The following is a 25,666-nucleotide window of genomic DNA, read 5'->3' as shown; positions in this document are numbered from 1 at the left end:
TTAGGCTAAAATGTTCAAATGTTTTAACTGCGCAGAACGTGCCATGTTTTTTTTTAATCAAAGTGTACGTAATTTTCTATGTAATAATCTAAACTATATGAACTCCAACAGTTAATGCCATGGTTTTAAATGAAGATCCTCCATGTTTTGTTAACACTCAGAGTATGTGGAGGGGTTGACTTTCAGCTACTACCACACCTGACTTTAGCTAAATATCTGTATTTATTTGACTGCTTTATAGCCAGTTGATTGATTAGCTGTGGCAGCCAACCTACATTGAGTTGAGTCCAAAGGTTAGTCAGTTGTCGATGTCCATACGATGATTATTTTCTGAGTTTCATTATAATCCATCCAGTGGTTTACAAGAAATTTTGCAAACATACAGACAAAGAAATGCACAGACATGAGCAAAAACATCACTAGATTGGCTGCCAGAGCCCAAAGGCACACTTATAACGTCAGCAAATGTTGGAACTTTCAACAAAGTTCAAGTTAAACGTCTCCTTTCAGCTTTCACAGGCTGCATTTTAAGCAAAGTGTTAGATATTAATGCCCACACCTCTTCAGTGAACCTCTACCAGCGACCTGTACTACAAAGCACGGATAATGACTTAGAGAGGTAACTTTGGGTTTAACACTGGATTTATGGTGTCAAAAAGCAGCTTCACTTCTTACCGGGGATCATTACTCTGATAATTTGAGAAGCCTGAGGTCCTGGAAGCCTAACCTGCTCTGCAGCAGGTTGTGTTGCCGGACCAGTCAATTCGCTGGATAACTAACCCTTTTTGATTTTACAGCCAGGATAATAGAAAATGATTTAGCACATTTATTGCAAAACCCTTTGGCTGGTTTGAATATTCTTTAATTTAATTGTATTAAAAAAGAAAAAAGCTCACTGATTTTATAAAACAGAATCATCAGGTCTATTTAGGCCTTAATGATCTTTTAAGATTGATTTTATTTTTTCCCTTGATGTTCAAAGTTTCAGTGTCACTAGAACAAGGACCTGTGAAGAAACTGACAACATTTAGGAAATGGGATAAATGTTGGCTATTTATTGGCAGCAGTCACAGCCCAGTGAGACACTGCCTTTAGTTTTACAAAGATTGTTTTTGCATTTCAGCTTAAAGAAATGCGTCTTTTAAAATGGCATTTGTGGTTATATTTATCTAATTTTAAGATTTGATATAAAAAAAAAATTATATATATAATTTTCTAACATTTTGTTAAATTGGAAGAGGAGTTATTTTATATTGGCTACAGTTTTGTGGCTATAAGTGCGTCAAAAAATGCCAAAAGATATAAGACTTAGCTCAGCTATCGTTAGCTTTTAAGTAAAATATTGTTTGTTATGTAATCTGATGCAAGTTTAAAGAGAATATATTCCCTTGAATAGATGCATGACTTAATATGTGTGAAAATAAGAATTATGAAGAGCACACAACTACTTTGTCAAGCCTACAGGGCTGCTTTAGTATGATGTAAGCGACACAGCCTACTCATTACAATGCATCTCACTGCCGCCCATGAGACGGTGACCCCACAAACACTCCGCAACACAGTTCAAAGGCCTTCATACACACAATCTCATGGATAATGCCTTATCCTCCCCCCTCCTCTCTTCTCTCATCTTCCCAGAATCTCTCAGTGCTTTTTCCACTCCTCTCCCTCAGCGTATGATCTGATCTGAGCTGTACCAAGCTGAGCTGGCTTGAATAAAACAGGGTAAGAAAAACCCCCTGACTGTGCTGACCTCCAAAGGATAACAACAACAAAAAGAAAGACGCAGAGAAAGAGGGAGAGCGGGGTCATTGGTGGAACAGCTGACCCAAAAACTAATAACCCTAGTTAGATTAGATGCATACAATGAATGTGAAGGAATAAAATCAGGTTGAGATGAGGGAGAGAAAATCTGATTGGTACAGAAGAAGAGGAAAGGGAGAACTGTATTAGAGGTTACAGAGAGGACAGCTCCAATACTTCTTTTTTTTTCTTTTACTTTACAACAAAATGATAAGCAACTTTGGGGTAAATATTTGAACTGTACTGGCAACTTCTGTAGTTTTCTTGAATGGACTTATTTAAGGATTCTGAAAACGAGTCAGTGTTGTATTACAGTTCAAACCAACGACAATAAGCCCTGTGTCCTAAAGATCTTTGTCAGTTGTAGTTTTTGCCCTCCAAAGCCATAGTTTTTGGGTTTTATTGCCCGCTGCCATGAAACGCAGGTGCTCATTTAATTGCTTGTGTGTGTGTGTGTTGGGGGGATTGTGGAGGTTCATCTGATTGTCTTTTAGCAAAATATCTCTTGAACCAATGGACGGATTTCAATTAAACACTAAGAAGGTAGTCACTGGATGTACAGCTGCAACTGATTAACTTTCGGTATCAATACAAAACAAGACAGATCCAGATACTGAGATAAAATTTGGTTTAGAGTAGCTAAGAGTCATCCTCAACACATACTCTGAACGCTAACAGATCATGCAAGATCAATGCGTAAAACCTTAGCATGCAAGATAGGGGCAACATGGTTTCTTCAATGAATGCCAGTTTCTTTTCCTGTCTTTATTTAGTTTTTTTTTGTTTGGTTTTTTTTCCCAGTTAAGTTTAGTGCATACTTCAACAAGATATACAGTAGGGGCTTACAATGAGTTCTACCAATGAGCTCTAATTAAGGTCAGTTTTAACAATCATTTTCTTATTTGGTTGCATCTATCTGAAAGTTGGAAATTCTCCCTGGTTAAATAATATTAAAGTTCCTCAAGTAAAACTTTGGTTGGCTAAATTATAGCTACTGCAATTTTATTGACAAACACCAAACAAAAATATCCATATCTTGTGGTTTTACGAAGACATGATTTGACTTGCAACCTGTCCAGGGAGTTTCCCGCCTCTCGCACAGTGATGGCTTGAGATAGGCACCGGCTCCCCGCAACCCGGAAAGGAGAAGCGAGTAAAGAAAAAGGATGGATGAATGATTTGACAGTAGGCAGTGGTCCAAAACTTGTACTGGAAATTCTTACATCTTTTTTTCAAATTTACGGCACATGTGAGGCCTGATCAAAGGCTCATCGAAGCATCATAACCAGGGCAAGCACTCAACCACAACATTGTGAGTGCCTGAGTATTTTGTAAATCTAAATGCAGCTTACATCTCTACCCGTGTCTGACTTGCTTTAAACCCACCTACTACTGAACGAGAAGAGACACGGCTGAGAGATGAAAAAGGAAGAGCGAGTGTGAGAGAGGACCAATATAGACATCACAAGCTGTGCTGTCCACTCTACAAAAAAGTGGGGGAAAAAAATTATACAATGAGACTGAGAGAGAAGAAGCAAAAAATGAGCATGAGAGCCACATATAGACCAGTAAAAAGGCTTTAGAAAACCTGGTAAATGGTACAAACCTCAGTCTCTGTCACTTTTGCATCACACACAAAGCTCCAAGAGTACCTGGATCACACATTGTTGGCTGTGCAGTAAATGCAGTTACTTTGAAATCAAGCAGTGATGATGAAGTTAAAGTACAAGCTGTCAGCTTTAATTTGGAGCTGTTTAAATCACATGTGGATGAACACTCGGGGAACTAAAGCCTGCTCTTAGTGAATGTTTTCAAACAGATTAAGATTAGGTTTCCATTCATGAAATTCTCACTTTCAGTATTAATTCAGTTCAATTCAATTCAGGTTATTTATGTAGCGTCAACTCCCAACAAAAGTCAAATCAGGGCACTGTGCAAAAACATTCACAAACATTGTAAAATGCCAATGAGTAAAAGTTGTATATCTAAGGATCCCAGCAGATAGCATCAAATTTTCACTTTGTCTCAATCCCCCATCCTGAGCAGCACAGTGGAGACAGTGGAGAGGAATGGCTCTCTGTTAACAGGAAGAAACCTCGAGCAGAGCCAGACACAGGACGGGCGGCCATCTGCTTCGACCAGCTGAGGTTTGAAAGGCAACATTTTGAGACAGGCTGACATGACTTTGTCAGGATGATGATAGTGGATTAAACAACATGGAGCTGGAAGCTGTGGTTTAAAGCAGCACATTGTAAAGGTGGGAATGTTTTAACTTCATTGTGTTTCAGCCTACTGTGTTTGCACCAGTTTGTTTTTACTCTTTTATTAGAAAATGATTTCATGCATATGTGTGAACACTTTATAGGGGTCATAGTCAGCAATACATTATGCATTTTCAGTGTTTGCATCTTTCACTCTTTTCACCTTCCCAGAGTTAGAAATACTTGTTCTTTCTGCTGCTCCCTTTATGGTTTTCACAGCAGGACATTTTCCTCCATCTGACCCAGTCTCAGTGTGCTTAAATCCCTCTTACCATCCATGAGTCTTCCTCCTTTCTTCCTCCCTGGCAGCTCCATATTCAACCCCCTTTGTTTTGACATATCCACCATCTCTCCTCTGCGCATGTTCAAACCATGACAGCCTCTAACGTTGTCTCCAAACCGTTCAACCTGAGCTGTCCTTCTGATAAATTCATGTCTAATCCTGTCCATTTTGGTCCCTCCTAATAAAAATCTGAACTCATATCTTTTTGTTAGTGCCACCATCTCCAAACCACACCTCCACCTCTCTACGCTCTCCTCCACCTGCTCCCTACTCTCACTACAGATCACAAAGTCATGTGCAAACATCGTAATCTGTGGGAATTCCTGCCTGACTTTATCTGTCAACCAATCCATCGCAGTTGTAAAAAAAATGTCTTAGAGCTGGCCCCTGGTATAATCCCATCCTCACTGCAAACCTCACCACTGTCTCATCCTCCTAACAGCAAAATCAGAAACACAAATGCAATAAACATACTGAAGATAAAAGCTGTCCATGTAGAATCTCAGTTTAACAATCTTACTTAATGAAAAAGTAACCAAATTCTTCTTCCTGGTGCAAAAATAAACCAGCTTTTTGGTCTTTCAAATAAAAGCTTTTGGTTAAAACCCTCAAACGAGCACATCCACTTAGTGAAATATTGACAAGTCCTCTTATCTTGTTTTGATAAAAGGTGAGAGTTGTGTGAATTTTTTAAATGTTTGTGTGCAGACCAAGAGACAGTGGGTGAACTACAAACACTGTAAGGGCAAGCTTTTCAATAATTGTCAGTCCATCTTAAAATTTAAAAAGAAGGGCACATTAAAGCTAAGTATTTAAACACAAAACCAACAAATCTGTGTTCATTTTTAACCTAATCAACTTGAAATACCCAGAGCCATTTCTGATAGGTTTTATATTTTACCCATTGTGTCTAATTTTAAATCCCAGGTTGTCGGCCTCACGGCAGAGCAGCTGCTCCTCAACACCATACGGCCCCTTCAGGAGCAATGAATTAAGATTGCTAAAAATCTCTGAGTTTGAGCCTATTATAAGACAACATAAAAAACTTTGTCAATGACTGACTTCCCCGAGGGAAAGATTTCCTTTGTACTTGTCAGAAAGTTTTAATTGGTTTAATCAGTTTTAATGTTTTAATTGGGTTGAGGTAGTTGTGACTTCTTTATAGTGTAAAAAAACAAGGGGGGGTAATGCAGGGAAACCCTGAATCTGAAACAGTTTGAACGTTTAAACATAATATATTAACTCCCTTTATTTATTTTTAAGAAAAATGTGTTCCACATATAAATTTTCAAGACCACCTCTTTAAACAAATTAAATCTATTTTTATTGGTTTCTCTGCATTGACTATTTTCAAACTGATTACCAGTCTACCTTTGATGACCTTTAGTTTTATTTTGCTTTACTTTTTTATCTGTTTACCTTTCAACCTACATGTAAACAGTAAAAAAAATCCTAACAAGACTCAGTCGTGGTTACACAAAGAAAACCCGATTTCAATGAAGCAGTTTCTCAGACGACAGCCATGGTGTATTTAACAATTAGAGGCAAGATTGGAACTGTCATCCTGTTTCATCTCAAACCACAAATGAGAAAGCACTCTTCCTTATGAGTCTCTCCTCATCACTTTATTAATTTGCAACACAAACTCACTCTGCACATGATGTTTAATAATGATGTGCAAGATGCCCCCAAGATCCTTGCAGAAGAAAAAAAAATGCGGAAAATCAATTAAACACGAAAGTCACAAGCTGTTGAGTGTGTGTGCTTCACTGGCTGATAAATGTATAGATGTGATTCTGTTTTGTATACCTTAGGCCTGACATTAACAGCTTGTGTGCGCTGATAAGGGGATGTGTTACATCGCCACTTCAACACTTTTTTTATTCACCAGAAACTCACAGATCCGTGTCAGACATTTTGGTTGTTGAAGAGAAATCTCAGCTTCTTACTACTCAGAGACAATGAAGACCCGATCTTAATTCAACCCTTAATCCTAACCCTTCCCCTTGGTTTTGAGTATTGACACAAGGTGTCGACGTGTCTCTGTTCTGTTTGTGATGTAGGGGAAGGACTAAATATCCCTTTAAACTGAAACTATTCAGGAACCCGCTTCATTTTCAAATACACTCACAAATGTAACAATTGTCTTTATGAAATATATTTTAGTGTCACAAATACATTGTAATGTTTAATTTCATGTGTTTTGATGTAATAGGTTTTGGGTTTTACTGTTAATAAGAAGCTTTAAAAAAGCAAAAATAGTGTTTTCTTTTAAAAGATTTTAATATCATGACCACTCTTGTAATGTCTAATTTGTTGTATAGTGTTTTTTTACTAGTGTCAATATTCCTTAAAGCTATGGTTTGCAAAATGTGGTACAAATACCACTGGCGGTACTCAGGACCACTTTTGTGATACTCAGAATAAGTAAACTAATCACAAGTTAAATACCAAAATAATTACCCATCATAAACTGCACTGTGATGTAAAGCTAAAAAGCAGAAATAGTCAAAAAAGATGAGTGGTTCAACCTAATAACAATCTTGGCTTCAAATGAAACAACTTGGAAAAAAAAAACAGCAATGGAGAAAATTTTAAAAGCCTTGCGGACGCTGAAGTGGACAACAGTGAATCGATGGGTTTATGACCACTTAGGCAATGCTGGTGAAGTCTAGTGAAGGAAATTGATTCAAGTTGTCTCAAATTTGCATTTGTGTTTGTTGTGGGGCAGGAGAAAAGCCAAGATTGCATCCTTTACCCAAGAGCGAGGTTATGGGTTTGGTCAGTTTGCCTCTTCGTGTCAGAAATGAAGATAGGCGTGTGCTAATGTTTTTTAAATTAAATTAAATTAGACTTAAGCATACAGCATAAATAATGAATTCTGATGTCGGTTGCAAGCAAGTTAAACACACTATGTGGGCATACTGACATCACATCTGTCTACATAAGACGAATCAGCAACAACTGATGGCATATCAGCCGTATCAATTGGTCATCATTTTTTATTTTTTTTATTTTTATTTTTTTATTCATTCATTTCATTTAATACAAAAAAATAAACAACCTAACACGTTTTTTGACATACTAAAAAATAAAAAATACATCTCAATCCATATGTATTACAAAAAATTTTTTTTAAAAAACAAAATGAAATGAAAGGCAGCAGAAAGAAGAAAAAAATCTTATAATATCTGCCCCTTTTTTCTCAACTCTGAATCAAAACAGGAAGAAATGGTTATCTTCTGCAACAAAAAACAAAGTCAGTCATCCATCTCAGTTAAACAACGTTAATATGAGCTCACTTTATACTGTTTCATACTTCTTCAAGAATCCAATCTTTGACAATCTCTTAAACATGTACAATGATTTGACATTTTTAACATCATTTTGTAGGTCGTTCCACAATTTAACTCCTTGAATCGAGGTACATCGTTCTTTCAAACTGGTTCTGAATTTGGGTTTCTGAAAAATCTGTGTCCCCTTAAGATTATAACAGCTCTCTCTCTTTGCAAAGAGTTTTTGGATGTTTGAGGGTAATGAGTTTAGGTGTGCCTTATACATAACTAACAAAATATTATAATCAACTAAATCATAGAATTTCAATAACCTCAATTTACAAAACAATATATTGGAAGGATATTTGCCATGTTTTCGGGTGATAACTCTTATAGCCCTTTTTTGCAAAACAAAAACAGATTTTGTACTGGTATTACATGCCTTTCCCCATACCTCAACACAATAGACCAAGTGTGGAACAATTAGTACATTATACAACATATACATTGCATGATCATTCAGAAAATCCCTTACTTTATAAAGCAATGCAATTGATTTGGCCATTTTTGTTCTTAAATAATTCAAATGGGATTTCCATGTTAATCCCTCGTCAATAATCACACCCAAGAACTTCACCTCACTAACTCTACAAATCTCTACACCATCAACTTTGAATGGAATATTAACAGTTCTTTGTCTCCTTGTAAATAACATATAATTTGTTTTATCCAAATTTAAGGATAATTTATTAAGTTTGAACCAATTTTGTATTTGCATAAATTCTGTTTGCATTTTTTCTAACATCCATTCTATATCTTGACCTAGACAAAAAAAAGTGGTGTCATCCGCAAATAGAACACATTTGAAAAACCCTGACACATTAACCAAGTCATTAATATATAGGATGAACAACTTTGGTCCAAGTACTGAACCCTGTGGAACTCCACATGTAATTTCACAAAATTCAGATCTAGTATCATGTACTTGTACAAACTGTTTTCTTTTTTCCAAATAACTCGAGATCCACTGTAATGCCGGCCCTCTAATCCCGTATTTAATAAGTTTTTTGAATAAAATGCTATGGTCAATCGTGTCGAATGCTTTCTTTAGATCAACGTAAATACTGGCGCAATATTGTTTTTGATCAATAGCATTTGTTATTTGTTCTATCAGTTCCATAAGAGCCATTGATGTCGAGTTGTTGGCTCTAAATCCGTATTGACTGCTACTTAAAATATTATTTTTATCAATAAATGTATCTAATCTGATTACAAATAACTTCTCCAAAATTTTTGAGAACTGTGGTAACAACGATATCGGTCTGTAATTACTAAACAAACATTTCTCACCATTTTTGTAAATAGGAATTACCTTTGCTATTTTCATAGTGTCTGGAAATATTCCTGATGAAAATGACAAATTACAGATATAGGTAAATGGTTTAATTACATAAGACATGATTTCCTTCACAAAGGTCATGTCCATGTCTACCCAATCTTTTGATTTTTTATCCACAATTTTATTTACAATACTCATTATTTCTTCCTCATCCGTTTTTCCAAGAAAGATGCTGTTTGAACAACCCCCAATTGTTTGAGTCACGTCGCTATCATCTTTTGGTATCTGAGCAGCAAGTCTTGTACCAACATTTACGTAATAATGATTGAATTCATTTGCTATTTCATTCCGATCATAAATTTCTGTATTTTCTTTTAAAAAGTGTTTTGAAATACCAGATTTTATTTTATGCTTTGTAAAAACACTGTTTATGACTGCCCATGTTGCTTTTGTGTCACCATTACCTTTAGTTAATAAGTCACTATAATATTCTTTTTTATGTTTTCTTATAATCCATGTCAATTTGTTTTTGTATTTCTTATATCTGTCCTCTGCTTCTTTTGTTTTTAACATCAAAAAGGATGAATACAAATTGTTCTTTTTTTTACAGGCATTTCTCAACCCTTTTGTCATCCATGGCTTGTCAACAGCATCTTTCTTAACAAAATTTGTTTTCATACAATGTTTTTTATACAAAACTCCCAAAATATTCATAAACTCATCATATGCTCTGTTTACATCATCCACATATTTTATAACCCCCATCATGTCCTCTTTGCTGATTTCAGATACAGTTCAACTGAGATATGCTTAAATGCTCCTCTACTCTGACAGCTTTTTAAAGGGATTTCTTTGTGTGTGGTTGTGTGAAGGACTTATGATTAGTCATATATTATCTGCAGCAGACAACAGTTAGAGAGCTCTCAGATTGGAGAATCACCAAGGATTTGTGATGAGGAAACCAAGCTAACGGTTGTTCAGAACAAAGCTGAGAGAAGAGCTGACATATTTACCATATAAAACAACTCAAACCTCAAAAGGAAGAAGAAAAAAAGCGGGGGTTCAAATACATGCAGCATTATGGAATTTTTACATCATGTTACGTTTGCCTCAGATGGCGATTTAAACTGAAGACCATCTATGTTACAAAACAATGATGTAAAAACAACCATAATATCTGTCTGGGCAACGTGATGCAGAGTAAAAATCCATGATACTGTATTCACTTGAACGTCAAAGATGGCAAAACAATTTCTTTTTCACATGACTGCCTTTAAAGATTTCACACAACTAAGTAACACCAAACAAAGAATAAATAAATAAACCTACTAAATTTTGATTTACAAACACTAACAGATCCATGCAGGTTAATCTGAAAAATACTTGTCATACAAACAGAAATTCTTATATTTGGTAGAGATGGAAGCAGAAACTAACAACAAATACATCTCTCAGTTCCTGAATAACGAAAACAAAGAAAGTAAAATGGAATCATCAAGGGTTTAATGTCGTTTGATGGCTGTGTAGAATTACAGACAGGGCCTATAAGAAATCACTGAAGACTAATCATTTCAAAAAATATCTGAACAGATAGCTGGAGATAGACAAAAAAAAAAAAACCACAACAAAAAAAGGTTTTCCTAATGACCTGACGAAACGAGGACTGGGCAAAAGTTTTGCAGGTTATATGTTTCTATTCTTATCCATCACACATGATGGTGTTAAGTGAGTCCCATACTGTCTAAGTGATGGGAAGAAGGGTGAACGCTGTCGTCACCAGTAGCTTAGAAAGATGTTTTTATTCCCCAACCTGTCAGGACTTGTCAAGACAAATCAACTTTAAAATACAAATAAAGTCACCAGAGTCGCACTTGAACCTGAGGTGTGAGGTATGGTTCAAAAGGTTTTAAACCAACATATAACACTAAGGAACCATGAGTCAACTTTTGTTCATTAGCAATAGAACAGATGTTTATAATTAGGCTCTTTCATAAAACAGTTCCCCAAAACAGGCGCACGGACCAGTCTGTTTTTTAGACTGCCTCTGGTCGTTCATAAAACACTGATGGATCTGCCCACGTCATGCACAGACCGGAGCATTCAGAAATTAAGCGAGATGGGGGGAACCAATAGAGGCGTGGATCACAAATCAGCTGCTTTTACATGTTGTATTATTTGTGTGACGAAAATCTCCTGGACAACATTTCTCACTACGTGGCGGATGAGCTCACTGTAGCGATTCAAGTAAATGCACAACTGCTGCAGTTTGTCTTCCGTATGCTCCAAAAAGCACCTGTTTTTTTTAAAGAGGAAAGGCGCACTGTTGTCCTAGTTTGCCATTGTTTAGAACAATTGTTAAAGAAAAAATAATAATAAATCAAGCTTTCTCGGGAATGATTCCATACTTAGTTGTTTTGGCATTTAAATCCCGCATCAAATGAGCTGCACTGTCTCTTTAACCTATAGTAGCCTACAAAGCTTTAACCCTAGACCTAAGTTTATTAGAACTAGTAATGGTTATTATTTAAATGATATAAACAGATATACATAAGGGGCTGCGGTGACTCGGTGGACGGTGCCGCAAGTCTTGTAATCCTGACATTGCAAGTTTGAGCCCTGGTTGTGGCAGGAAGGGCATCTGACGTAAAAACAATTGCCAAATCGGTCGTACGACTTTGCTTGCTGTGGCAACCCCTGGAGAGAGGAGCAGCCGAACAAACTTACCTTTTTCTTTTTTCAAACCAGATATACATAAATGTATTAGCTGAAATGATGACAGAGAAAAAGAAACACTCTTAAAGTACTTTAGCTTAGATCATTTCTTCTGACTTGTCTCCACCTTGTGCACAGCTGAACCCTAAAAAGACAAGGATACAGCAGGCAAAGAGCACTGCACGCCTGGAGATTTTTTGCTCAAATGTAAACAAATTCAAAGTCAATATCATGGATTGGCAACATTAAATTAAAACTTAAGTAGGTCACAAATGCAGGCGTGCTTCCCAGGTTAATGCAGGCAGCTGAGCCCAGTCCAATATTTATTTGTCTCTTCCAGGCCTGCATGTATCTAACAAGGCTTGATGTGACATTTTCTAAAATCAATAACGTGGCCGGGCACATTTTGTCTCAGTCGCTGAAGGGAGACTGTTGGAACAGGAGTGTTAACGGCTGCTCATGTAAATCACTGAATTTATAAGTCCAAATAAGCCTCACGTTTATGAATAGCTGCAAACACACACCCGTCTCATAAAACACACACTTGTTTTAACCCCAATCGTAGCAATTTGGCTTGTATGAATGTTATAGCCACTCCAAATCAAGCAAGATGTTTGTGGCCAACTATAATGAGAATATCCTACATCTGTTGTTCGAGTGACATCTCTCTTGAACGTGCTCCTTTGTGGTTTGCTCTCTTTGTGCCCTTTAGCCAAACAGGGAGCAAGCACAGGCCTCACAATTGCATTTTACACAATTTCCACAACTCATTACCCAAAAGTGGCTGGGAAAACATATGTGTTATGCATGACAGGATTATTAATATGAAACTGTCAACGCGCCCGGCTAGGAAACAACACGGCTGTGTCCCAACGCCGTCCTCCCAGCTTGCCGCGAATGCCCGATCACGACCGACAGCCGAGCAAATGAACAAATAAATAAGTAAACACCATAAAAAATGCACCGTACGGACGCGGGCATAAATAAGTGAATAAGTCGTTTGGGCAAATACAGACAAAGCTACTTCTTATCAGAGAAATGTAAAACCTTATTTTAATTATTCATGTCTACCCACACCCCCCTCCACACTCACATTGGAATACACACTTAAAGGTAGAGTAGCCTCATTGGTCAGTAACAGGAAACTGGACTCAACGCTCATTAAATCTCTCACAGTGGGCAGCATTAAGGCTCATGTCCAATTATTAGAGAGGTTTTCCATCCGTTGCAATTGATGTTTCTGTAAAGAACTAGCTCAGGGAATTTCTCTTGGCAATGTTACTGGGTCTAAATCAATGAGCTGCAGAAAATTCACTTCTTTGCTTTTTTATGTTTATAGAGTGTCTCAGGAAGAACTTTTCTCTTCTTGGCCTGGGAGACTTAAACAAAAAAATAGCTTTTTTGATTTTTTTTTCTTTAAGAATCTGGGTGTATCTCGATGCAAAGCATCACTTTAGTGACTTTGATGAGATATGCAGCGAACACCTGACACTGTGGAGCAGGAGCAGGGCCTTAGACTGAAACCTGGAGGACGTCTTTTTCTGCTTTAACAAAAAAAAAAAAAAAAAAAAGGTACTTGACATTTTAGCAATAGCAGATCATTTCAGAGAGTGAAATGCAAAAAGATTGTATTCATCCATCTCAGTGAGGTGAAGTGAATGAACAGTAGACTGAAGAGTAAAGTTCCTCCTCAAGCAAGAAACCACAAAATCCAAAAAAGTTAGAACGGCAAGCTTGAAAATAAAGAGATCTTTCCCTTTTTGCTGTATTTACTTAATTCTTTACAGGCTGTATGAACTCAAAAATCATGTTTTGTTTCATCAGGTTTATTTTACTAATTATTATATATTTATTTCTGCCTTTTAAATCTGTATCAATTTTTTTAAAAATTGGGCTCATGTGTATACAGATCAGCCTCTACTCTTTACTGCTTGTTATAAACAATCTAACACTAAAAATGACAAAAAGCAAAAATACTGTTTTAAACAATAATTGTGTATTTATGACAGTGTGTACAAAAATACAGGTGTCACATTGTATTTCTTAAAAAGTTGAGGTTCAAATGAGCAGAGAACACAGGAGGGATAAATAACTCCTTTTGGCCTCGTTCACACTGGATGTTGCCTCCCCCACAACATAACATTTCAGCCAGAACATGAACAATCTTTGTAGGGTGTTGACAAGGTCTTCAGGTGCGTATTAGGAATTAAGTGGGATCCCCATAAAGCAAGATTAAGTGAGCACTAAGAGTGTAGAAGCATAATGATTGCATTCACACTGAAAGAAGAAGATTTTCCAACTTTTACACAATCCAGCCTTGTTGTAGTAAGCCGTGTAGGTCATGGCTCATATAAAATAGATGTCATTTACCAATAATAATTACCATTCTCTTAAATAAAAATGAAGTGTAATGATTATCCAACCTGCTTGGAAGTCGAAATTTCTACCATTTTATGAATTTTATGAAAACAGGCTTGTTTGTGAAGACCCTCTATGTGCAGTATTTTCTAACTGTGCCTTACAGATAGCTAAGGAATATAAGGATCGTTTTGCTATTCATAGAGAGAGCTCAAGACTGCAAGACTGTCCAAACCATGTAAAACTGGATTATGATTGTTCAAATAAATCTTCCAGCTGTCAATCTTTAAGTCCCTTGTTTAATTATGGAGTAAAATACTAACAACAAAAGACCTAAAAACAGCATCTAATTGTCTTCATCCTGATTGCGAAGATTTTGTTTCTACGTCTGAGAATTTTCCCACAGCTAATGTCAAAGGAAAGGCATACATACTCTTGTCATGGTGTGTTCACCCATTTTGTCTTTCTGAATCAGGACTACACCAAAATCATTTATTTTAAAATCTTAATTATCAGTTCAAGTAAAAATGCCTAATGTTGAGTTAACTAATCACTTATTGGCTTCAACCACATACTGTACATGTGAACAACTTTAATAACTTGTACGAATTGAAGCGTAAACAGAGTCGACACTTACCTCAATGAGTTTGCGCTCGTAGCTGGCCGCCAGCTCCTCAATGTCACCCATAAATTTATTCTGCAGGACGGGGGCCTGGTCTTCATTTGACCGCAACACCGACAAGCCTGCAGCAGAAAAGGCAGTTCACATTACTGGCACGCCCAAAGACTTTGCCTGTAGGCAACACATTTTTCTTTAACTAATTTTAAATGGTAAATTTCCAGCTGTTTTGGAATTTGAGTTGTCTTTTGTAAAGCGCTGTGACCTCAGTGGTTGTTTGATGCTTTTATTAAGTTACTGGAGAATCATATCTATTTAATATACAAATTATTAGAAATAAAAGAGCAATGCATCTTCATTTTTGATGAATGTCACACTGAAGAGGACATGATGTTAATATTTGCAGAAATACAAAAAAACAAAAACACACCCAAAGAAAGAACAAGTTGTTTTTCTTATTGTCAGTGACATCATTTTTTGATCTGCTTATTTTGTACATTTTCCCCACATACAAAAAAAAAGAAGCCTCTAATTTTTTTTGGTAGCTTCATTTCAATAGCAATCTAAAATATCAACATAAACACATAATATAAGAATTACAAAAATTGCAAATGATTGGGTGAATTGATTCCCTACAACCCAGAATAATTTCTGATTCCCACAGATTGGTTATGTGCACATGTGGCACACAGATTCTAATTGATCGATCAATCAACTACAAACACTTCTGATCCCAGCAAGTTATGTGCATAAATGGTAAATGGTAAATGGCTTGCACTTATATAGCGCTTTATCTAGTCCAAGGACCCCAAAGCGCTTTACACTAGAATAATTCACCCATTCATTCACACATTCACACACTGATGGTGGTAAGCTACATTGTAGCCACAGCTGCCCTGGGGCGGGCTGACAAAAGTGAGGCTGCCATCACACCGGCACCACCGAGCCCTCTGACCACCACCAGTAGGCGAGGCAGGTGAAGTGTCTTGTCCAAGGACACAACGGCTGAGACAGCCGGAGTGGGAGCTCAAACCAGCAATCCTGCTCAAGAAGACACAAAATCAAGCTATATGTTAACAACCTGACCTACTGTTTTTGCAGGAAGAGAAATGTCAATTTAATCCAAAAACCACCATCCCCAAAGCAAAGCACGGAGGTGGAAACATCATACTTTGGGGCTGTTTTTCTTATAAAGGTATAGGATGACTTCATTACATTTGGGGTCCAATGGACATGGCCATGTACAGTAAAATTTTAAATGAGAAGCTTTTTCGACTCAGGCAAAACGCTGAAGATAGGTAATGAATGGGTCCTTCAGCATGACAATGACCCAAAACAACACCATGACAACAAAGAAGTGGCTAAAGAAGAAGCACTAAAGTCATGGAGGGGTTTATAGCCATTCTCCAGACTTTGCAACTTTTACGTAATGTGGAGTTTTTTTCTGGATTTTGGTTGAAATTTTGACTCTCCGTTTAACTGAAATTACCATAAAATTTAGAAACTATCTACTTTTTCACAAGTGAGCAAACTTACAAAACCAGCAGGAGATCAAATATTTATTTCCCCTACCATATGTTACATTCACTCAGTACTTTTTAACTGGAAACTTAACACTGTTCTGTCAAAATGATAAACTCTCCTTCTCTCTCCATTGGCTTGTTTACTCTAACTTTTTGTTCGGATGGAGTTTATTGTTTCTTTGCACTACTGTCACTTGCTAACTGGTTAAAGTCGCAGCCTGAAGCAGCGCTTCTGAGCTTATAAACATCAACTAATCCAGTTCTCTTCACAACAAATGACAGAACTTTGCAAAGTTGGATTCTTTTTTCTTTCCAGAAGGTGGGTGTAAGATGGATTGTTTGTCACCTCAGCAAAAGCAAATTAACGCTGTTATTTTGCACAAAGCCAACACTCAGAAAAACACAGCGAGGCCTGGGGGAGGGGGAGGCAGGGAACAAAATAAACTCAGCATGTCCAAAGGCTCCATGGAGCTCAAATAAGCTTGTTGTGATGGCTCTTAAGGGAGACGTTTTAAAAAATATACAGCTAGAGTGTGATTAGATAGAGTGCAGTCCCAGCAAGAGTCTAAATATCTAAACAGTGCGGGGCACGTACTGAAGAAGGAAGCCAACTTGTTGACGTTCCAAACAGAGGAGAAAAGCTGCTGAGAATCATAAACAGGTAAACATGAATATATGCAGCATGTCTGAGATGTTTTGTCCAAGTTTTGAGATCCAGAAGTGACGTTTGCAACTTCTTTCTTTCTATTCAGAAATGAGTTAAAAAGCAAGGATGGATAAAATCACAATAAACCATTTAAATAAATAGTAAAGGCCTAGAGATGTCACAATCAAATTATATGTTGTGTATGACTGTCAGCTACTACTACATCAAATTTTAGCTCAATATCTGAACAATTGACTGAGTGATAGTGATTTTAATGTTGCTTGAGGTGAAGTTCTAAAAGTTTCATTAAAATCCATCCAGTGGTTCGTGAGATATTTTGCTAACAGATACACAGAGCTGACTAACAGTTAATGGTCTTGTAGGAAATTTCTCACACAAGGTGTAGCTGTCAAAGTAAGTGTTGGGAATTAGTCTCAGCTATTACCATGCCAAATTTTAGCTCAATGTCTGGAAAATTGTCTGAGGCACAAATGTTTTTGTGTTGAATAGGGTTGATTAGCTGTGGCGGCCATTTTGAACTGAGTTGGGTCCAAAAGTTAATTATTCATAGAGGTACGACCAATGGTGATTTCTGGAAAAGTTCCAATAAAATTGGTTCAGTGGTTCATGAGATACTTTTATAATAGACTAACACACAAACACATGAACTATGAAACACACAGGCAAGAAAAAGGTCTCCCAGTGTTAACCTTGTGGTGGAGTGTCATCCCACCTCTCCGCTTCAGGCATCTACAATCTATTACAGCAGTGGTTCCCATGAGTTTTCAAACCAGCAGTTGGGAAAAAAGTTCCATTTCAATACCACAGATACAAACACATTTACTGCTTTAGTAGATTCAGTCAGATGGTATGCCACATGGACATCTTCACATTGAGAACAAGAAGTAAACATTAAATGCTGAATTTAAACATCACGCTGTGCGAAAGCAGAAAACAAGGTCTAAATTTTTAAACGGTAATTCACTTCTTCTACTGAACAGACTGCTGGCGCTGTCTATGTATTTTTATGCACCACTTGTACTCAGATAATAAAAATGTACTTTTCTAAAGGATTCACAAATATTGGATCTCAATGTTTCCAACCTTGCAGACGGTCATTATTTATGGAGTTTGGAGTACCGGTTTGCATTCACATTTTAAAGCTGTTTTGTGTACTTTATTTTGAGCTTCTTTTCCCTCCCAGTAGTTTCACTCCCTGCCAGTTATTTCTGGTTTTACTTTCCTTCTGGTGTGTCCCTGTGATTCTCTTTGTTTTTCTCCCGAGTCTCTTCTGCACTTGTGTGTGAATATACAGTCCTGTATTCCCCTCTCTCTTTGTTAGTCAGTCTGTTCATCTAGCCTCCATTTACCTTGCCAGTTTTTCTGTGGATTTTCATTCTTGATTTTTAGAAACCTATCTCTGTTTGCCAGTAAGAGTTAGGATTTCTGTTTAAACATTAATGCTTCAATATGCACCTGCAGAACCTTTTGGTAATTAGGTAACCATTAATCAAGTCCATTGCCTTTACTAATTCTGCCTCCAGTGCTCTGCATTTGTAGATTCCTACCACCTACTTGTGAGAGGATGTAGAATACCTTGGTTATGATGATTAGCTTGCAAACATTTAATTTGATTTGGCTTCAATTTGGCTTCAAAAGATAAGATGAATTTATATATTTGGTATTGTTCAAAACCAAAGTGCACCCACAATGGACTGCCCATGCAGTTTATTCTGTTCAGCATGAAATATCGGTTTTAGTGAGGACTGCTGCACCCTTATAAATGCATAAACAAAAAAGTTAACCAGGCTGACGCTTTTATCACATGTATTCTTAGATAAAGGTTGCAAAGATTAAAATAATTTTGAAGATAACTTAGGAGAAAAATCCTAGAGACAAATTTCTGATAAGCCCATATGGAGTAGTTATAAGGACCTACGTGTTTGCTTTCGCACCACCAGAGGAAAGCTGTGATTGTGCAACACTTGTGGACAGTTAGCATATCCATAACATTTATGCACATGAGACTATTGTTGGAACCTTGTGTTGTGTGTCCTTGCTTTAATTTTTAAAATAGTTTAGAAGAGCAATGAACACCTTCAGATGGAGTTATAGGAGCCGAGACTCATACAACGGATCAGTCTATTTGTGCTGTACATGTTAAATAAAGACCATGCCACAATTTACAATGACAACAATTAGGCAGCTTCTACTTTTGCAATGCAAATTCAGTTTTAATACTGCGGGTGCAGGAAGAGTGTTCAATTAGCTCAGCCAATCAACGTATGTTTGTGTATGAACCAATCACATCCCTTCACGACATTACATTAAAGCAAGAGCTAAAAACAACTCAATAAATGTACTTATGAAGGCCTACGAACTAATAAATCAAAAGAAAAACTACCTCAAAAATTTATATGGACTGAATTTCAAAAGCACCTATATTATGAGATACTAACCTCACCAGGAGGTAACTTTATTCAGTATTTAACAATCCTGATACTCAAGGCCTAGTGTCCTATGTGTTTTACAGGTGTCCCTGCTCAACAAACCCAATTTAAAAGAATGAATTACTTCAAGGTCTATAGAATGTAATGACCCATCACATTAAATCAGGTTTGTTGAAGCAGGAAAACATCAAAAACATGCAGAGCAGTGAGCCCTGAGGACCAAGATGGGGAAACACTGCTTTGATGTGTCTGCTTGGGGAAAGGCTAGAGAAGACCAGAACTCTGTGATCATTCCTGTCAACTTTTTTTTCCCAGAATTTGATTGATTGGAATAACTGTTGCAAGAAGATGGTGGAGCCTTGAACGCAAGTCTCAAATAAAGCTCGCCAAGACTGCACCTTCAGGAAAAGGTTGTGTGGAATCCTCAAAGGGAAATGAAACAATCTGTATGAAAAGTTTTATCAAACCTGTTTAATGCTGTCTTGTAGAATTAGCTAAGACTTTAACTTTTTTTAAATCTTTTAAACATGGATATTGTTCCAAGATTTCAACACTGTGAGGAAGGATAAAGATGAAATTGCAGTGTGTACTTTCAAACTGTGATAAATGGGAAATTAATGGCACAGACAGCAGATTTGTTTTGTAAGCCATTATTTTGTTTGCAGTCATAATTCAGAATATTTCAACTCATAATTGTGTCTGTTAATAGCTTAGGAGTCTTTAACTTTGGTCATTTGTTTCTTTTTTTTTAAATGATCATACACAAGTACATAGAAAACATCTAAACTATTAACAAAAAAGAGAAAATGCTGTCATCAAACCCAAGCCATACAATAAAAAAAGAAAAAAAATACAGATAAGGTCACAATTTAACTTATACAAGACCATCTTAGGCTTTTTAACAGTATGTTAAATGGAAAATGTATCCGTAAATCTAATTTTTCCATTATCAGTGCAAAAGTTTACCAAATGTCAAAAGAAAAATCACTTAAAATTTTCAAACCCAGGGTGTTCAGAGTTTACCTGAATCACCTACAAAAAAATCCTTTTTAAAGTCTCAGGTAATTTAGGCTAAAAAAAATTATAATCATTCTCCTTATTTAAAGGAAAAGGTACAAAATTCTGTCACACATCGTCTCCCACTTCTTTTGAGGCTGACAGGAAAGCATTAGGATGGCTTCTGCAAAGGGCCAGCAATTTCCAAGCTTATCTCTGTTCTGCCAATAGCAGTCTGAAGCCTAACAGCCAGGAAAACCACTGCACACAAACACGCATGCATGCACACAGACATGGAAAATGATGCCATAAAAATCCTGAAAAATATACTTCCCCAGTGAGACAAATCCTGGAAGGAATGCATGCACAAAAAAATGAAAGCAACAACATAAAGATGACAAACAGACACAACTAGCCAGGGTGCTGCTGGCAGTCACTTCTTTGATTTTTTTCCCCCTTTAGCTGAATTTATGCTGTCCCTACCATTTACATGTTTGACATAATAAAACGATACACAAGGTGTCTATGCAAATGATAGAGGAAGAGGAAGAAACACAATGAATGGGATGAACTGGAGAGGGTGGGGACCACACAGATGTTTTTGGAGCTGGGAAATTGGTCAGACAGCTGGTCTGGAATTACAGAAACCCAACAGCTGCGTGTGTATCCTGTAGAGTTGTAGTGGTACTAGAATTTCTAATTCAATACAAGGGCTGTATGAGTCACGCACAAAATATGAATCCCAATTTTTATAATTGTAAATCTCTGCACTCAAGTAAAAGAAAAACGATGTCTAGACTGGACATTCAAAATTAAACAATACAAATTTTAAATAAAGAAATTACTTCTGTGTTTAAACGTATTACCTTAAAAGTATTGAATGTCAATAATAGAATGTAAACAACTATAGATAAATTAAATAAATACCAACAATGTCCAATACATCAGTCAACCAATGTCCCCCTATGCTGAAAACCATTTTGAGTAACTTGCTTCAGAAATGAGGACATGCTTCTCAGCCATGACAATGTTAGATATTGTTCCTTTTATTCCTTCAGTCAATCTAAGTGGTCATCTTTATTTATGATGTTACTTGTGATCAATGTGAGCCTAACTCTGTGTCAATATAATGATCCTAATTAAGCAACAGGTGGTCCTGTTTAATGGGCTCCATACACGGGGAGCGACGTCGCTCCCTCTCAATTCATTTCCTGTGGAACTTGTGCGATGACGCGACAATCGCTTGCTCTCCTTCAGCCGAGCGACCGGCAAAATTCATGCATGTCAAATTTCGAGCTCGTACACGAAGGCGTGCACACGTGACAAAATCAAGTTGAAAAATGTTCAACTTTTGTCGCAGTGATTATGAAGACACACATAAAAAGGCAGCCGTATGGGACTTTGTTGGCGCCGGGGTGAAAATCCCTCCAATTTCATAACTAATCAAATTTCTTGGCGACAAGTTGCGAGAGAGCGATTTGCAACGTTGCTGTCGCTATCCCGTGTGTCGGGTTTCACCTCAGTGGCAATGAGGGCAATGAGGGCAATTCGTCACCGTTGTTTGTTGCTCTCCATGTGTCAAGCGCATTATTGCTCTTCACTGCTCTAAATATGAGTTATCTTCCAGTGGGGCAAGCCTGTGACAATGTTAAAACACTGTTAACCATAGTTAGAAAAGTTCCACACTAGGGAAAGTGCTTTTTTTCAGGAAAAATTGAATTATATTGTTGCTGTTGCTGCCATAATTTTATACACTAGCTTTGAAAATGCACTACAAATGAAACCCTACTTTGGCTGAGGCCTTGTTAGCCTTTTATTGACAGCAGGAGGAAAGGGGTGGGATTTCTTGGACTTCAGCTACAGAATAAAAGTCCAGTTGTTTGTGGGGTTTTTTGTTTTTGTTTTTTTTAGAACCCTTTATTGGATTTTCCAGACAACTCCTCTCTGCTGTCAGCAGGATCCAATTTGAGACAGACTAATGGAGGCACGTCTAATATCTTTCGTCACAGGTACCACCCAGGTAGTTCATGTTTTCAGACTGCAACATATTGGTTTCAACTAAAAGTTTGAGTTAAGCAGTGAAAGTTCTAGTTTTGAAAGTAGAACTTTTCATGATAAAAGCAAAACTTTTAGATTTGCAAAAGAAATATAGAAATTAGAAACATATTTAGAGATACACATTTTTATTAAAAGATAATTGGGCTTTCAAAATAATTTTTAGCTGCCATTTGTAAAGCTTTGTACTCCTATTTTTGTTGTTGTTGAACAACATAGTAAAGAAACAACCCCAGCTCCATACAGCCAAGCTGTGTGATGATGTGCATAACTAAAAGATGCAACGAAAACAGCTGTAACCGAAACTGTTAAAAATTCCTTTAAGAAGAATCCTGCACATATTAAGCTTTCTAATCATTTGTGTTGTAGCGTATTTTCCAAATCCCAGAAACGTGCTTCCCATGTGTTCTCATGTGGGTTTATATGTTTCACAGAGATCCTTCGAGTGTGACCAAATGCTCCAGTTTTACAGGGAATTTTGGCTGAAATATACAGTATACACATCAGTGAAAATTTCCCTGGAAAACTGGGCCAAATGTTCATATATGCAACGTTCAGACACATTGTTGAGTGAAGTTTTCACTTTGCTTCAGTGGCTGTAAGAAATGTCTTATGCTTTAAAATTACTAGGTGGCAATGCAAAAAGGCAGTCCATGTTTACAGAAAGCAAACAGGCCACTGAAGAATTCACTGGGGACTGACAGCACAAAACTTTGTTAAATTACCAGAATAACATGCCTGTTAGCCAACTCATGTTTATTTTATACTGACCAGAATTTTGAGAAAGTCTTTCTTGAGCAGAATAAACACTGCTTGTTCCCTTGTATTCCCCTGATTGATGGCTGTATGAAAATGCAGTAACGCACAGACACAGACAACCAAATTGTCTTGGCAAGAGGAAAAGGGAGACAGGAAGACCCAGCTTGATGATTTTTAACAATTTATTACAGAAGAAATGTCAAGAAGAACATCCTAGGGATGAGACAGATTTGAGCAGTCTAATCTGGCTGACCGCAGGTTGTCAGACAATCCTCATTTCACAAAAGCTTATCAGTAAGACATGACACAACACCACCAGCCACATCATAACTTGAAGGTCGTATCGCTTAGAGGGTAACAAGACCTAACACTCAACTGTGAACAGATATACACTATACAGGACAATTCTGGTACACCTAATGAGATCTCAAAGAGCCTATCTTCCATCCATACATCTATTATCTGCTGGTTGTTCTGGAGTTGGGTCGTGGGGCAGCAGCTTGAGCAGGGAAGCCCAGACATCGCTTTCCACAGCCACCTCTTCCAGAAGAACTCCAAGGCATTCCCAGGCCAGCCGAGAGGCACAGTCTCTTCAGCCTGTCCTGGGTCTCCTGCGGGGTCTCCTCCCAGTTGGACGTGCCTGGAACACCTCCCGAGGGAGACATCCAGGAGGCATTCTTCCCAGATGCCTAAATCACCTCAACTGGCTCCTTTCAGTGTGGAGGAGCAGCAGCTCTACTTCAAGTCTCTACCGGATGACCAAACTTCTAACTTTGTCTCTAAGGGTATCTTACCAGTAAATCTTATTTTTCTACAACACAAGTTACTGAAAGCTAAGCTAAAACAACAGGATTCTTACATACACCCTTGTATAGACATGGGTGTATGTAATGTTTATTTATCAAATTAAGATATTAATTTAATACACAAGAGCACAAATTTGGATATTACAGTTCCTTGACAAAGTTTAAAAAAAAACTTTCTCTAGCTACATCTAACAGGGAACAAAAAAACACTACCCAAGTAACAACTATTACCCTGTAGAAACAACAATGAGGACAACACTCACAACATTATTTCTGGAGTGAAGACGTGTTTCCTTTCAGTCAGTCACTTGGTACAACACATACTGCATAGTATGGGGTATCATGTCCTCGCATGTTCTGCCTCAAAACACTTTGAATCATGCTTTTAGGCAAATGATGACAAGTGGCCAGCCCTGCCTGCACTCAAATACATATGTCATCACCTTGATTCTTCAGTTTTTATGCTCTTCACAAGAAGACCTCTCCTGAGACGGGCTAACTGGCTCCTGGCAGCTCAAAATGAGCTTAACTGCTCTTGTTGGTGTCAGTCCCTGTTGACCGCTTGTTAGCATGGCTGCCCACAGAGCACTCATTTGGGTACTCTCTTAGCCTTGTGTTTCAGGATGAGCACCAGGCTAATGCAAATGAAGCAGAAGTCTTTTATTCACCCCTGTCCTCAGGTTTTACCCCTGCTTCTCACTACAGGACAAAAAACAGCTTAAGGCATGTCTATTATGTTTGGGTTTTATCCATGCCAGGAGAACATTGACAAAACCTGCATTCTGCTGCCAGCCTCAGCATGTAACCCTAGAAAAGCATATTTGATTTTTAGAAAAAAGCTTCGAAAGACCGTTGTCTTGCAGCAAGACTCTCTGAGATGAGGGACCGAGTTTTATTGAGGACATTTTAGTCAGAGTATCCACTAGCTGAAACAGAGCAGGAGCCTTCTGTGGATCTCACTCAGCCAGAGTTTCAGCTGGACCCCACTCATGAGGACGATGTTGTGCAAGACATCAAGTTGTTTCCAAGATTCACTTTTGGAGCTTACAAATACTTGGTCCTGCCCTGCGGTCTGTCGCTCACTCTGTGAAGTTTTATAAAATATTTAAAGGCAGTGTTAGCCCTTCTCAGGGAAAGGGACATCTGTATTCTGGCTTATATAGATGACTTGACTTAGCCTGTTATGCCGATGGTTGCCAATAGAGAGGGTGTATTTTCGCAAGATGGTGTCCACAGATTCCTCCGTGATGGGGTGGGAGGGTTCTGGACATCAGTGAAGTTCAAACTCTACATAAATAATCTAGAATTACTTGATGGGCATCAAACTCATGGTATGCCGAGCTGAGATAATCAGCCGTCTGGCAGCAGAGCCATGGGAGCTCTCTGTCAGTATCTCCTCTATCAGACACAGAGACAGAGAGAGAAAATATTACATTTACACCCAGAATTATGAAGGGCGCCTGCCTATTGAGAGGTCCAACTTAACCAGTAGAAGTTTGAATGCCTATAAATTGTGGGTTGTTGAGCAGCAATGTCAGGAAAAGACCATTGTTCCATTTCTGTGCTCTATTATGGATGTTTTAATGTTCCTGCAGGAGAATTCAAAAAAAGTTAAAAAACAAAAACAACTGGACTTCTATTCTGTAGCTGAAGACGTTTCGCTTCTCATCCGAGGAGCTTTCTCAATTCAGAAATAGAGAGTGTGGAGTTGAGCTTTTAAAGCTGAGATGTGATGTAAGCTGGATTGCTTGCAAATTGTTCTCACTCTCCTAACAATGGAG

General features: G+C 37.6%; 1 protein-coding gene across 1 annotated transcript in view; it reads right to left on the bottom strand.

Moving 5' to 3' along the window:
- snx29 (sorting nexin 29) overlaps window positions 1-25,666 on the bottom strand; it is a 166,635-nt gene that overhangs the window by 61,268 nt on the left and 79,701 nt on the right. Inside the window, exon 16 of the mRNA XM_017416208.3 lies at window positions 14,669-14,775. Coding sequence (XP_017271697.1) covers window positions 14,669-14,775 — 107 coding nt within the window. The remainder of the gene's footprint in view (window positions 1-14,668; window positions 14,776-25,666) is intronic.

This window comes from Kryptolebias marmoratus, linkage group LG17 (genome assembly GCF_001649575.2).
Source record: "Kryptolebias marmoratus isolate JLee-2015 linkage group LG17, ASM164957v2, whole genome shotgun sequence".
NCBI classification, from domain to species: Eukaryota; Metazoa; Chordata; class Actinopteri; order Cyprinodontiformes; family Rivulidae; genus Kryptolebias; species Kryptolebias marmoratus.
Note: the sequence above shows the minus strand (reverse complement) of the source record. Positions and strands in the feature narration are given on the sequence as shown.